The sequence below is a fragment of the Nestor notabilis genome, unplaced genomic scaffold, assembly GCF_000696875.1.
Source record: "Nestor notabilis isolate BGI_N333 unplaced genomic scaffold, ASM69687v1 scaffold1068, whole genome shotgun sequence".
Lineage (NCBI taxonomy): Eukaryota > Metazoa > Chordata > Aves > Psittaciformes > Psittacidae > Nestor > Nestor notabilis.
In genome coordinates, this window is record NW_009941262.1 from 44,858 (window position 1) to 55,972 (window position 11,115).

General features: G+C 38.0%; 1 protein-coding gene across 1 annotated transcript in view; it reads left to right on the plus strand.

Annotated features, from left to right (window-relative positions):
* PARVA (parvin, alpha) overlaps positions 1 to 11,115 on the plus strand; it is a gene marked incomplete at its 5' end in the record, with an annotated part of 19,746 nt that overhangs the window by 2,825 nt on the left and 5,806 nt on the right. Inside the window, 6 exons of the mRNA XM_010020776.1 lie at positions 133 to 273; positions 2,250 to 2,365; positions 7,728 to 7,786; positions 8,813 to 8,832; positions 10,198 to 10,259; positions 10,925 to 10,993. Of these exons, the coding sequence (XP_010019078.1) occupies positions 133 to 273; positions 2,250 to 2,365; positions 7,728 to 7,786; positions 8,813 to 8,832; positions 10,198 to 10,259; positions 10,925 to 10,993 (467 nt within the window). The remainder of the gene's footprint in view (positions 1 to 132; positions 274 to 2,249; positions 2,366 to 7,727; positions 7,787 to 8,812; positions 8,833 to 10,197; positions 10,260 to 10,924; positions 10,994 to 11,115) is intronic.

Here is an 11,115-nt window from a genome sequence, read left to right on the forward strand (position 1 = left end):
GCCATGGAAGGAAAATCAGATAATTTTGAAACTAGGAAGTTCAGTATCTCTTGAATGTACATCTGGCTGCATGGAATGTCTTTGTGTTCTTCAGGGCTTTTCTTCTGTTTTTTTCTTCTATTATCACTTCAGAGAAACTTGAAAGCGAGAAGCTGAACGTTGCAGAAGTTACTCAGTCTGAAATTGCTCAGAAACAGAAGCTACAGACAGTGCTTGAAAAGATCAATGAAACCCTTAAACTCCCTCCAAGAAGCATTAAATGGAATGTGGACTGTAAGTTGTGTGTTTTCTATGCTGTTCGTGTTTGTTGACAGCGAAGTGTTTATAGCTGCTATCTGGAATTATGAAATATCCAATGATAAGGGAAGGCTGAAACCTGGTATTTATGGTAGGAACTGCTCTGCAGGACACTTCCAGCTGTGGTACACTCTACCCTCTTTACTGGTGCTTGACCTCCAGTTTAAATAAACTGTCTTTTCAGAGTCTGTCAAAGTATGGTATCTTGCTCTTAAGTCCATATGCATACTAGTTTAAGTTTTCTGTTACTAAATTGTTGAAATAGGCAAGTACCTGCATAAATGTAGTAGATAGGCAGAAGGAGAGTTAGGTCCTAGAACTCATTTGTGTAACATTTGCAACATAGATCTGAATAATATTTCTGATCATTTAAGGCTGAATCTGAACCACCGATTTTGATTACAAAACTCTCATCAAGATTAGGATCACATCGTTCCTGTTTTATTATATTAAAAATGAACATAGTTATATCTAATAGAAATGGTCTCTGTGGCCCAACATGGGACATTTTTACTGCATATGTGTTGCAGAAAGCAGGTTATCATCAATTCTAGAAAATTAGGCCTCTTAATCTGTTTTAGGTTTGGTATCCAGAATCATTTAACACTGGTGAATACCTTCACCAGTATATAGCAGATTCCCTGTCTTCTATACCTGTCTACCACAGCTGGGCTGTACCGTATCCCGTTCAATTTCCAACAAATTAGTGAGAGGGAGAGAAATAGCTTAAGGGAAGAAGAGTGAACATTAGGCATCTCTGAGTTTACCCTTCGTCTGGTCCCACCGAGTTTTCTGTCCCCATCTCTTTTCAACTTCCCCCCAGGTTTTTTCCGTTCTCGGTCATGCAGCGGGAGGCAGGGTTTTTGGAGTGGCTTGACAATTTAACTTCTAGTTTTAATTTAATGTTTTACATGTGGTTTAGAGCTAAAGTAGAGATAGACAGCAGCAGCTGGAGCCAGCTGTAGCACACACTGCAGACAGACATCTTTCTAGTATTTTGCTAAAGCACCTCATCCTTGACCGCTGGCATGCCAGCAAAATTTGGCAGTGATACCACATTTTATATGAATGGGTATCTCCATGTGGCATAGTTGAGACTTGCATTGGAAGATAGCGAAGAAGGATGTTTTAGTTAATCTGATCCTGCTTTACCAGTGAAGTATGGTAGTAGTTGTTGGTTAGCTCAAGTACATGAAACCTAAGTGCACTGTACTGTAGCTATCAAAGATCATTTAGGAATACTACTCTGGGGAAAGACTATAAATGCAAAAACAAATTAGAAAAAGAAGAAAGGCAATTATAAGAATTAGAAATGATTCGCTTACGGATACTTATGGATTTCCTGCATATGGCTTTTGATATCTTGTAAGTTGTGTTAGTGTTAACTACGCATATGAAACCTGCTGTGAAAAAGCTTCAATAACAAGAACTGTAACAACTTCATGAGGAATGTTTGAGTCATTGAGTTTAGTAAGTTATTGCTTAAGGCTTCTGCCAAAATAGGCTCATTTATCATCCTGCAGACACTGTGACACTTAAAAATGAGTAAGTGCATGTTATGAGTACAAAAATATCTTTCTGATAGTCCATAAATCCTTATTGAAATAAAGGGAATAAAGGAAAGGCAAGGAGAATGCAGAGACAACACTTAAACTGCTGTACATGAAATCTGGCTTTTGGATTAGCTTTGGATTTCCATCTGCACAAGCCTGTGGCATCCAGACTTGTTGCAAAAAGTGACGCTTTGGTGCTGACACTTATTACTGACTGGGCTGCATTCACATGACCTGTTGAGCAGGAGGAGACCAGTAAAGGTGAGGTGCATTAAAAGTGCTTCAAGGCTTCAGGTGGCAGGAAGAAAAGAGTCCCATAATCCCTACATGCTAAAAGGTAAAAATATGTGCCCTAGTTACTTTGCAGTTTGTAACTTGTGCTTTTAATATGTATTTCAGCTGTTCATGCTAAAAGCCTCGTAGCAATACTTCATCTTCTGGTTGCATTATCACAGTATTTTCGAGCACCAATCCGACTCCCAGATCATGTGTCCATTCAGGTGGTTGTTGTGCAGGTAAGAGAGGTGTTGAATAGCTATTGGTAGTGTTGTGAAATTGACAGGGGTTTCTTGAAAAATACATCTCGAGTTCCTGTTTGGGCAGGCATGTGTGTGTCTCTTTGGCTGACAAGAAAGCGTCTCCCCTGCTGGACAATGCTTCAACCAGAAAAAGGCAAAAGTGCTTTCCCAGATTGAGCTGTGGCTCAGAATATCTTATTTTGATTGTGAAGTGGCCAGACTCTGATGTTAAAAATATATGAAGCATTGTTGTTGTCAGAATGTGTTTATCTCTCAATATGATCTCTAGAATTATTATTTTTCCCATTTTTGATGGTCTTCTCACTTGTGTAGAGATTCAAATCAATCTTGGCACTGAATGATGAATTGTCACTGTTTATTACATTCAGATTCATGTTAGGTGACTAAATACGCTTTTTCAGCTTTGTGCATGCTAATTTAGTCTGATTACGATGTTGACTTTCTCATAAGCATGCAAAAACCCTCCATCAACTAAATCTTTTGTGTCAGTTAGACTCCTTATTAGAGCCTCATCCATCCAAACTCTTATTCTGTTCATCCTTTTTCTTTCATTTGGACTTGTGCTTGCTCTATCTTATTTGGCCTCTTCCCATTTCATTTGCTTTTCTTTCTCTCCTACTAACTATGCCTTTATTTTTCACACTGCTACTGTCTTTATGTGTTTTAACTGATGTTACCCTGAAGTATCTGGTGCAAAGAGCTATTGCTCAAGTTTTGTGTGACAGAAAATCTGTGGGACAGATCTGAGAAAGTAACCTTTTTCCAGAATTCAAATCAGACAGTTCTGTAATTGGAGGAGAAATCTGAAGGAGAGTCTCTGGTAGATGTATCACGGATGCCTGATAATGACTCATTGACTCTCAGATTCTGCTTCATGGGTTTCTCTACAGATAATGAAATGTCTAAGGCTTCAGAGGAACAAAATTTTCAAGCACTTTCCTTTGTCTCTTATAAATACATTAATTACACTGGTTTATTTCAAAGTTCTACCTAAACCAGCTTAAGAAATCAGGAGTGCAGTGGCAGGGCATCTTTGGGATACAAAAAGCAAACCAGCAAAAGAACACCATTCTAAACTAAAGAACCAATCTTGCATTTTGCTGTCATTCTATATGTCCAGACAAAATTCCCATTGAAGTCAATGAAGGATGTAATTGCCCTCTTGTTTAATAGGCTAATGTCGTTCAAGAGCAAATCCACTGAAGTCACTACAGATAAACCAATTTAAAAACAATAAGTATTGGGAGAATCTGGTTCTCTGCTTCGCCTCTCAGCTACGCAGTTGTAGCTGAGGCGCCGGTGAATTGCAGAGAAAGGAGTTGTCCTAGGATAAAATGTTGCAGAAGATTCCATGCTGCAGCCCCTGTCCTTGGTGAAAGCCAGTCAGTGGAACCCCAAGGCTGTGCTGATTCCTATAAACGGGGAGGGGTGTGGGGAAGAGCAGTGTTCTTACTGCAATTGTGTTTGAGGCAATTTTCATTTTTATTTTATGGTGGATGGTTTTCTGTTTTAAATGTCTTTCATGTCCTGTGGGATTGGTTCTGTATAATTCATCACGTACCCTTTGAACTCAGTGAAAGTTTTAATCAACAATCAGCCTAATTTAGATCCTAAAGCCTAATTTAGTGTTCAGACTTCCATGCCTTATGTTCTAAACCCTCATACATTCTGTAAAGTCAGGTCATGCCTAGGGAAGCTTAACAGACTATGTTGGTAGCTGGTTTTAATTTCTACTCTATACGGTTTGATAAAGGCAATAGCAGAAAGAGAGAAATAAAAGAACAAAATACTTCTATGATCCCTTTAAGGAAAACTACCTTGATTCATTTCATGGTTTTCTTAGGTTTAGAAACACACAAAATGTGAGTGTTGCCTGTTGACTGGGTGTAGTTTATTGAAGTAGAAAGAAAGATATTTCTCAAACAAAAAATGTGCTCATGCCCAACAAATAATCAGCACAGGTCTTAGGAAAGCTTTTTTCCTTTGGGTGCTAACAAAAGCTGTTAGCAATGAGATAATAAGAAATCTGGGTTATAACCTGATGTGGAAAAAAATTGATAGTTGGACCTTTTGTAGTTATTTTATTACATGATTTTCTTTTCCTTTTATACTAATAGGGAGAGTAACTTCGAACAAAGCCTGGGCTTTGTTTGTTTACTGAAACAAGTGAGAGCTTTTGTGCAGAGCCATCATTTTGCCTCTCTTTAAAAATTACTTCTTCAGACCATCCACAACTTGTTAAATGATGGGTTGTTTGTGTGCAAGAGATGTAAGTCAGAGAGTCTAAGAATGCATTGGCAGAGCAGCCAGAATGGCTTCAGCATATTCTGAGCACTGGGACAGCAATTCTGGGGTGCATAAACTGCTGTTAAGCAAAGATAGAAAATGAATGAGATTAGAAGGTATATCTCACAGACATAATCTGAGGTCATTGGTCCCACTGCCTGGGAAGGTCTGAAGTGTTTCCGAGCAGCGTTGCCTCCAGCTTCCCAAGAAGTCGTCTTTTTTGTTTTAACCTGAACTCCAGAACAGTTTAAGCTCCAGAGCAGTTCTGCATTTCATGTTGGTGGGGCAGTTATGAAATGTGATCCTCCACGTGAAATGGATAGCAACAATACATAGGCCAAACCCATTCAGGGGGGTTGAAACTAGATGATCTTAAGGTCCCTTCCAACCCTTACCATTCTATGACTCAGATAGTTGGAAAGTTTTCAGAGTGGGACTCTGTGTGTTTAAGTAAGCAGCTGGCCCTCAGTAACATAAAACTGCTGACATCTAGCTGATGCAAACAGAGATGAAGAAGCAGCTCTTTCCATTTCCAGACCTATTACCCAAATTTCAGATGTATTTTTTTGTTTTAGGGTTAGATACCTATTTAAAATGGTGATTAGGAAGGTCTTTCACAGCCGTTATAGCCACTATTATCTTTAAAGAACATTGCTGGAGAGTCCTCAGTATCACTTCTTTGTATTTTTAGGAATATAATGTCATCCTCTGTCTTGATATAAAACAAACTTCACAACAGGTGACATCAGTGTTAGGGTAAATTTTGAGGCAGAGGGTTTTTAAATTGCAAAAGATGAATGGGAAGCAGCCTTCACAGAGAAGATCCTTAGACTAGTGTTTCTAAGGTCCATTCTTACTGTTGCCATTGGGATTTTTTCACCACTCTTTTTATGGATCAAAAGCATAAGAAAGTATGTCTTGACATGTGGCGGTCAAGTAAGTGTCCAGCAGGCGCATGTTGTATTTGGGCAGTGTGGAAATTCCGTTACTGTTAGTGATCAGATGCCAGACACAAAAATAGGGCTTGATGTCTTGGGATTTTTGGGTTGTGTGGGGTTTTTTGGTTTGGTTTGGATTCTTGGTTTGGTTTTGGTTTTTTGTTTTGGTTTATTTTTTTATTTTTCAACAATAGGATTTAGACATAGAATTCCTATTTATATTAATTGTAGTTTATCAAGAAGGGAAATGTTTTATATCTGTATTAGTGTATGTTTAAGGCAGTTTTTGCATGTTTGCAGAGGGAAGGTGAAGTGTAAAAAGCCTTTTTCTTCTCCTGTATAACTGGACTGGGCACTGAGAAGTACAGTTGCCATCGCTATCATGCGCAACTCCTCTAGGAGGCAAGTGATGGGGCTTTTGCTCCAGAAGGCATCATTGGCATGCCAGAGTCATCATCAGGAGGAAATAAAAGTTTCCTTTCACCCTGCAGCAAAGGGAAAAATAAACAAAAATCCTAGAGTGGAATTTTAACTTAAGCTAGCATGAACTAGATTGTAACTTCAAGTGCAAGTACTTACTGCTGTCTGCACAAGCTATAAATGAAGATAGCCCTAAATGATGTAGTTTTCCTTCAGACTTTCAAGATACATGACAGAAGACGTCTCGTTAGCTGTTCTGTGCCCCCTCTTTCAAGTATATAACACTGGACTTCACTCTCTCTTTTTAATGTTAAAATATCCTCCCTGAATGCCTTTTTAGCCATGTGCAAGATAATAATAGGGTTTAAAAAAATAAACAGAAAAGCCCTGAAAATACCATCTAGCTAAAAGGACAGTTCACACTACTCCAAGTGCCAGTCTGCAGTGACCCAAAGGGTGCCATGTATGGCTTTCTAGCAGAAAATTAAGTTGGATCCTCATGTATTTTAGTAATGCAGCATAGAAATAATAAACTCAAGCCTGGCCAAATCCTCAGCACATCTTAACACCAGTGACCGCCCCAGGTAGGGATGTGCTATCTTCTCCAAGGCAGGGAAAAGAAGCAGCTCCAGTTCACATGCCATGAAGGACTTTTGGAAAAGGTTATTCTCCTTTTTCTCTTTTCCACGTAGAAGGCAAGTCTGAGACCAGCATAAATGTATTTTTCTCGTTTCCTTGTCTGACAAGGAGTGAAGAATCGTGAATAATTGCTTAATGTCTAGACTTTATATGCAGTCGTCAGCATTTGCCCAACTCCTCTTTCTGTATTGCAAAATCTTACTAATTCCAGTGAATAGAATTAACAGAGAGAACACAAGGAGAGGCAAAACATATGTGCGGTATTTACACTGACACCAGATGACTGTGATCAGCATACTGGAAACAATGTCAGATTTTTCAACTCCTTCGTTTTCCAACCGAGTCAAATAGCAACCATTTGACTTGGCTTCTGCCATTTTGTGTACAGCTTCTAGGCACAAGCCACTCACTACCATGTGTGAAGGGCTTCTCGAATCTGAGGAACATTGGAATCAATGCATATGTTAACACCAAGATGGACTAGGGTCTGGAGCATGCTGTGAATGGATTATCCTCCATTTTGGTTTTCCGTCACAAGCAAAAAGAGCTCTTTCTGTGGAGAGGAGTCAGAAAAGGTAACTGCTGAGGCAAGAAAGAAAATGCATGAAGGGAGCAGAAAGAACTGATAGCCTGGGAGCAAGATTTTTGCAAAAGAGAAGTGTGGGCACCATCTGCCAAACTGTTCATTGAAATACAAGGTTTAATTCAACTCGCCTAGACATACCTCTACTAAAATACTTACATGTGTTTTTAGGTGTTTCAAATGTCTTGCTGAATTGGGGCCTTTAAACTAAAAGTGAATTCAGAACAATGGAGAAAGGAAAAGAAATACTTCCTTCCACAGGTGGAGTTTTCAAGTTTCTTGTTAATTTACAAAAGAGTTTTCCGAAATACTGGCGAAGTGAACTAATATATTACTGTAAGTTTGTTTAAAAAAAGTTCTTATTTTGCAGGTTTCTTATCTAATTATTTCCATGTATCACAAATAATTCTTTTACTGTACCCTAAACACTAAACTTTACAGCGAAAAATGTCACTTTTTTTATTTTTTCCAGAAACGAGAAGGAATCCTCCAGTCTCGACAAATCCAAGAGGAAATAACTGGTAACACTGAGTATGTCAACACCACTTTTGCCAGCAGTTCAGTAATTGAACACAGATGTGTCTCAGAAATTCAAACATTTGCTGATATTTAGATTTTGGTATTGGGGTTCCAGGGAAGATGATGCATCAGCCACTGGCTGTATTTTAGCCTTTTCAAGAGCTGCAAACACGCATCTAAAAATACAAAAGGGTGAGGAAATACAGAGCTGAAGAACTAAAAGCAGGAGACCATGGTAAAAGAGGAGACGGAGGGAAGATAAACACAATCTCTACATTTATCAGCTGTTAATTTATTTCTATATTTATTCTATTTCTTATTATTCAGAAGTCCTTCAAACAAACAAGAAAGATCTGCCTCATTCTTTTATGTTGGTATTTATTTGATAGAGAACTAGATTATTTCAAAAAGGAATGTGATATGACTATTTTCAGGTGTTTTGGGGATGTAAAACGATGGTATTAAGCCCTGTACATGTCATCTGACCAAACAGTTTGTAACAGAAAAGCTATTCCAAACCAACAGAAAGCAATAGTAGAATATCCTAGTTTTAATAGAATGGAGAGAAACCAGACTATTGACTTATTATTAATCTTTATGGATTTGCTTATGTGTACTAGTTACATGAGGAATCAGCTGGGGCAAAATGCTGCAGTCCTTAAGAACTGAGTCCAAGCATTGTTTTGGCTGGAATTGTAGTTGGTGTGATAAATGCATCTTTAAAGCAAAGGGGAAAGTTTTCACAAAATCAATACGAAAAAGCCTTCTTTGCTCAAGCAAGATGTAATGATTTATTTCAATAGTAGGATATCTGAGATCTGAGCTCCCATGAGACCTTAGTGAAGCCAGGAGATATTAAACTGATGGACTGCAGACTAATCCAGATTCTCAGCTGGAGTGACTTGACAGAGGTTCTCTTAATTCCATTCATCTATTCAACAAGCTGAAGATCTGGCCATGTATGCTGTTGTCTTTTGCAGCACAATGTCTGCAAGTGTATTATGTATAACTGTGTTTTGTTCTTTTTATTTTTCATAGGGCATTATCAGGAAGGCATGGTAAGTTCATTTGATTATTATCTTTTCCTTAAGGCAGCCAAAATGTACATTAGTTCTGCAATGGGTGGCTGCTTTGATCAAACTGCAAGGAAGTAGAGGATTTCAAATGCTCTGGCAAATATATAAATATATGAACCACTGGCTATTGTGGCAGTTAACAAAAGGAAAAAAGCATAAAAGTCAGTCTGACCATCTTTAAAACACATTTCATTGCTTTTCAGCACGTGTTAATTTGGAGGCGCTTTGTGGTTTAGCCTCTAGAACATTACTGTAATAGTTCTAATGGTCATAAGTTCACAGCATAATATGAAATGATGTCTTATCATAAACCAGCTGGTGAACCTGTTGGCATTCTTGCATACATTGCCTGCTTACACTTTAATGGCTTTGAGTCATTATTCGGCAAGCCTAGACGCCATTCAAGTTCCTGTGTCTAGTACATCTTACTGCAAATGCTGAGAATGGCCAGATGCCTGGTCAACAGAAAACACGTATCTGAGAAACTTAGGTGGAGTCCCACCAAAATTTAGCATTTGCTTTTTGTAGTATTTCAGTAGCTGCCTTACAGCTGATCTAAAATGCTACACTCATGACCTCTTCCCAGTGCTATCCCAGAGCACTTTCTGTATAAAGTTTACTTTCTACAAATGCCTTTGGATCTAGCATTTCTTTATTGAGGAGTATGAATGTAGCTTTTCATAGAGTCAGTCGCTATCATTCAGGTGATTGTCAAAATGGAAATTGTTCAGAAAAAGCCCTGGTACCTTTTTATATTTATTGTTTTTTCTGTTTTCTTCAGGGGGCGACTATGGTAGCACTCCAGTCATGCTACCCTGGGTTGCCTGTCCTGCTGATAATGTCCTTAATTGCATATCAGAATGGCCCCAAAACATCTATACAAAGGATTGTATTGCAGCTGTGTAATTAATAGGCTTTCTTGAGGTGGTTAATAATATAGCACACCACAGTGCAGTCAGTGGCCCAAGGGAAAATCTTCCTATGTAGATGTACTAATTCTAGATGTGAACTCAAGTCCTTCTGTATGAAACTATTTGGTTATTTGGCTCCTTGTTTCTGTCTGATTAAGGTTTTATGCATTAAGATACCATTATTTGTTCACCTCTGAGAAACAGGGTTATTGGCTAATCCAAATCCCACTTGAAAATAATGCTTTTTGTAAATAATAGAGAATAAGTTTCTAGCAGCTTATATAGCAAGAGAGCAGTATGCAAAATACATGATACTTGGAATACAAAAAGGCTGTAATGAAACCTTTTGCTGACTGTGTTGTCTCAAACAATACGTGTTTATTCTGCATTTGGATGACTGCTGCTCAGTATATTAATATCTCTGAATGTTTTTCAGAAAGAGACGCATTTGACACTTTATTTGACCATGCTCCAGACAAGCTCAATGTAGTGAAAAAGGTTGGAAAGTTTTTATTTTCAAAATACATGATGTGTGCATGTTTGTGTGGATCTGTTTCTACATACCTAGTGAGTGTGTATGTATATAGTGCATAATTGACATAGTTTGCATACATTAAATACAATTAAGCTTTATGCTTAAGCAAATATACAAATTCATTATTATATTACTTTTTATTAATATTTAGCAGCATGAACTTACCTTTGGAACACACATGTAGTTATCAATGTTTCCATCAAAAAGAAATTCACACAAAGTGTATGTTAAATAGAACCTGCCTGGTAGATTGAGGGTACCGATGCTAAAGAGGTATCCAGTTTACAACTGCCAGAGGTCTAACCTAGACTATTTTGGCTGCTGTCAGATTTGAGTGGAGACCAATACCCACTTCTCTATAATCTGCTACAAGTTGTTTTTTTTTAAAGAATCATTATATTTTAACAGTGCTTTTATTATATACATCACATTCGTTTTATTTCTGTTCTTCAATCTCAGAAGGAAAAACAAGATATTTTTTTTAATGTTGGATTTCAATTTTAAAACTTGAAAATTGTGTTGCAGTCTCTTTGCTCATGCAGATTCTCTTTTGAGTGCAGTTCATACTGCATGTGTTGAACTGCTGCTCTACTGGATAGGCTTTCAGTACATTGTTTTCATATTTCAGACTCTCATCACCTTTGTGAATAAGCATCTCAATAAACTGAACTTGGAGGTCACTGAACTGGAGACCCAGGTAGGATTTTACAGCCTTTCATAAAAGGGGGGGACAGTTGCACTGTTACGCGCTATGCCCTCAACTTTATCCAGAAATTTCATTGCGTTATTATTGATTGAGCTCTAAGATGTTATTTCAGC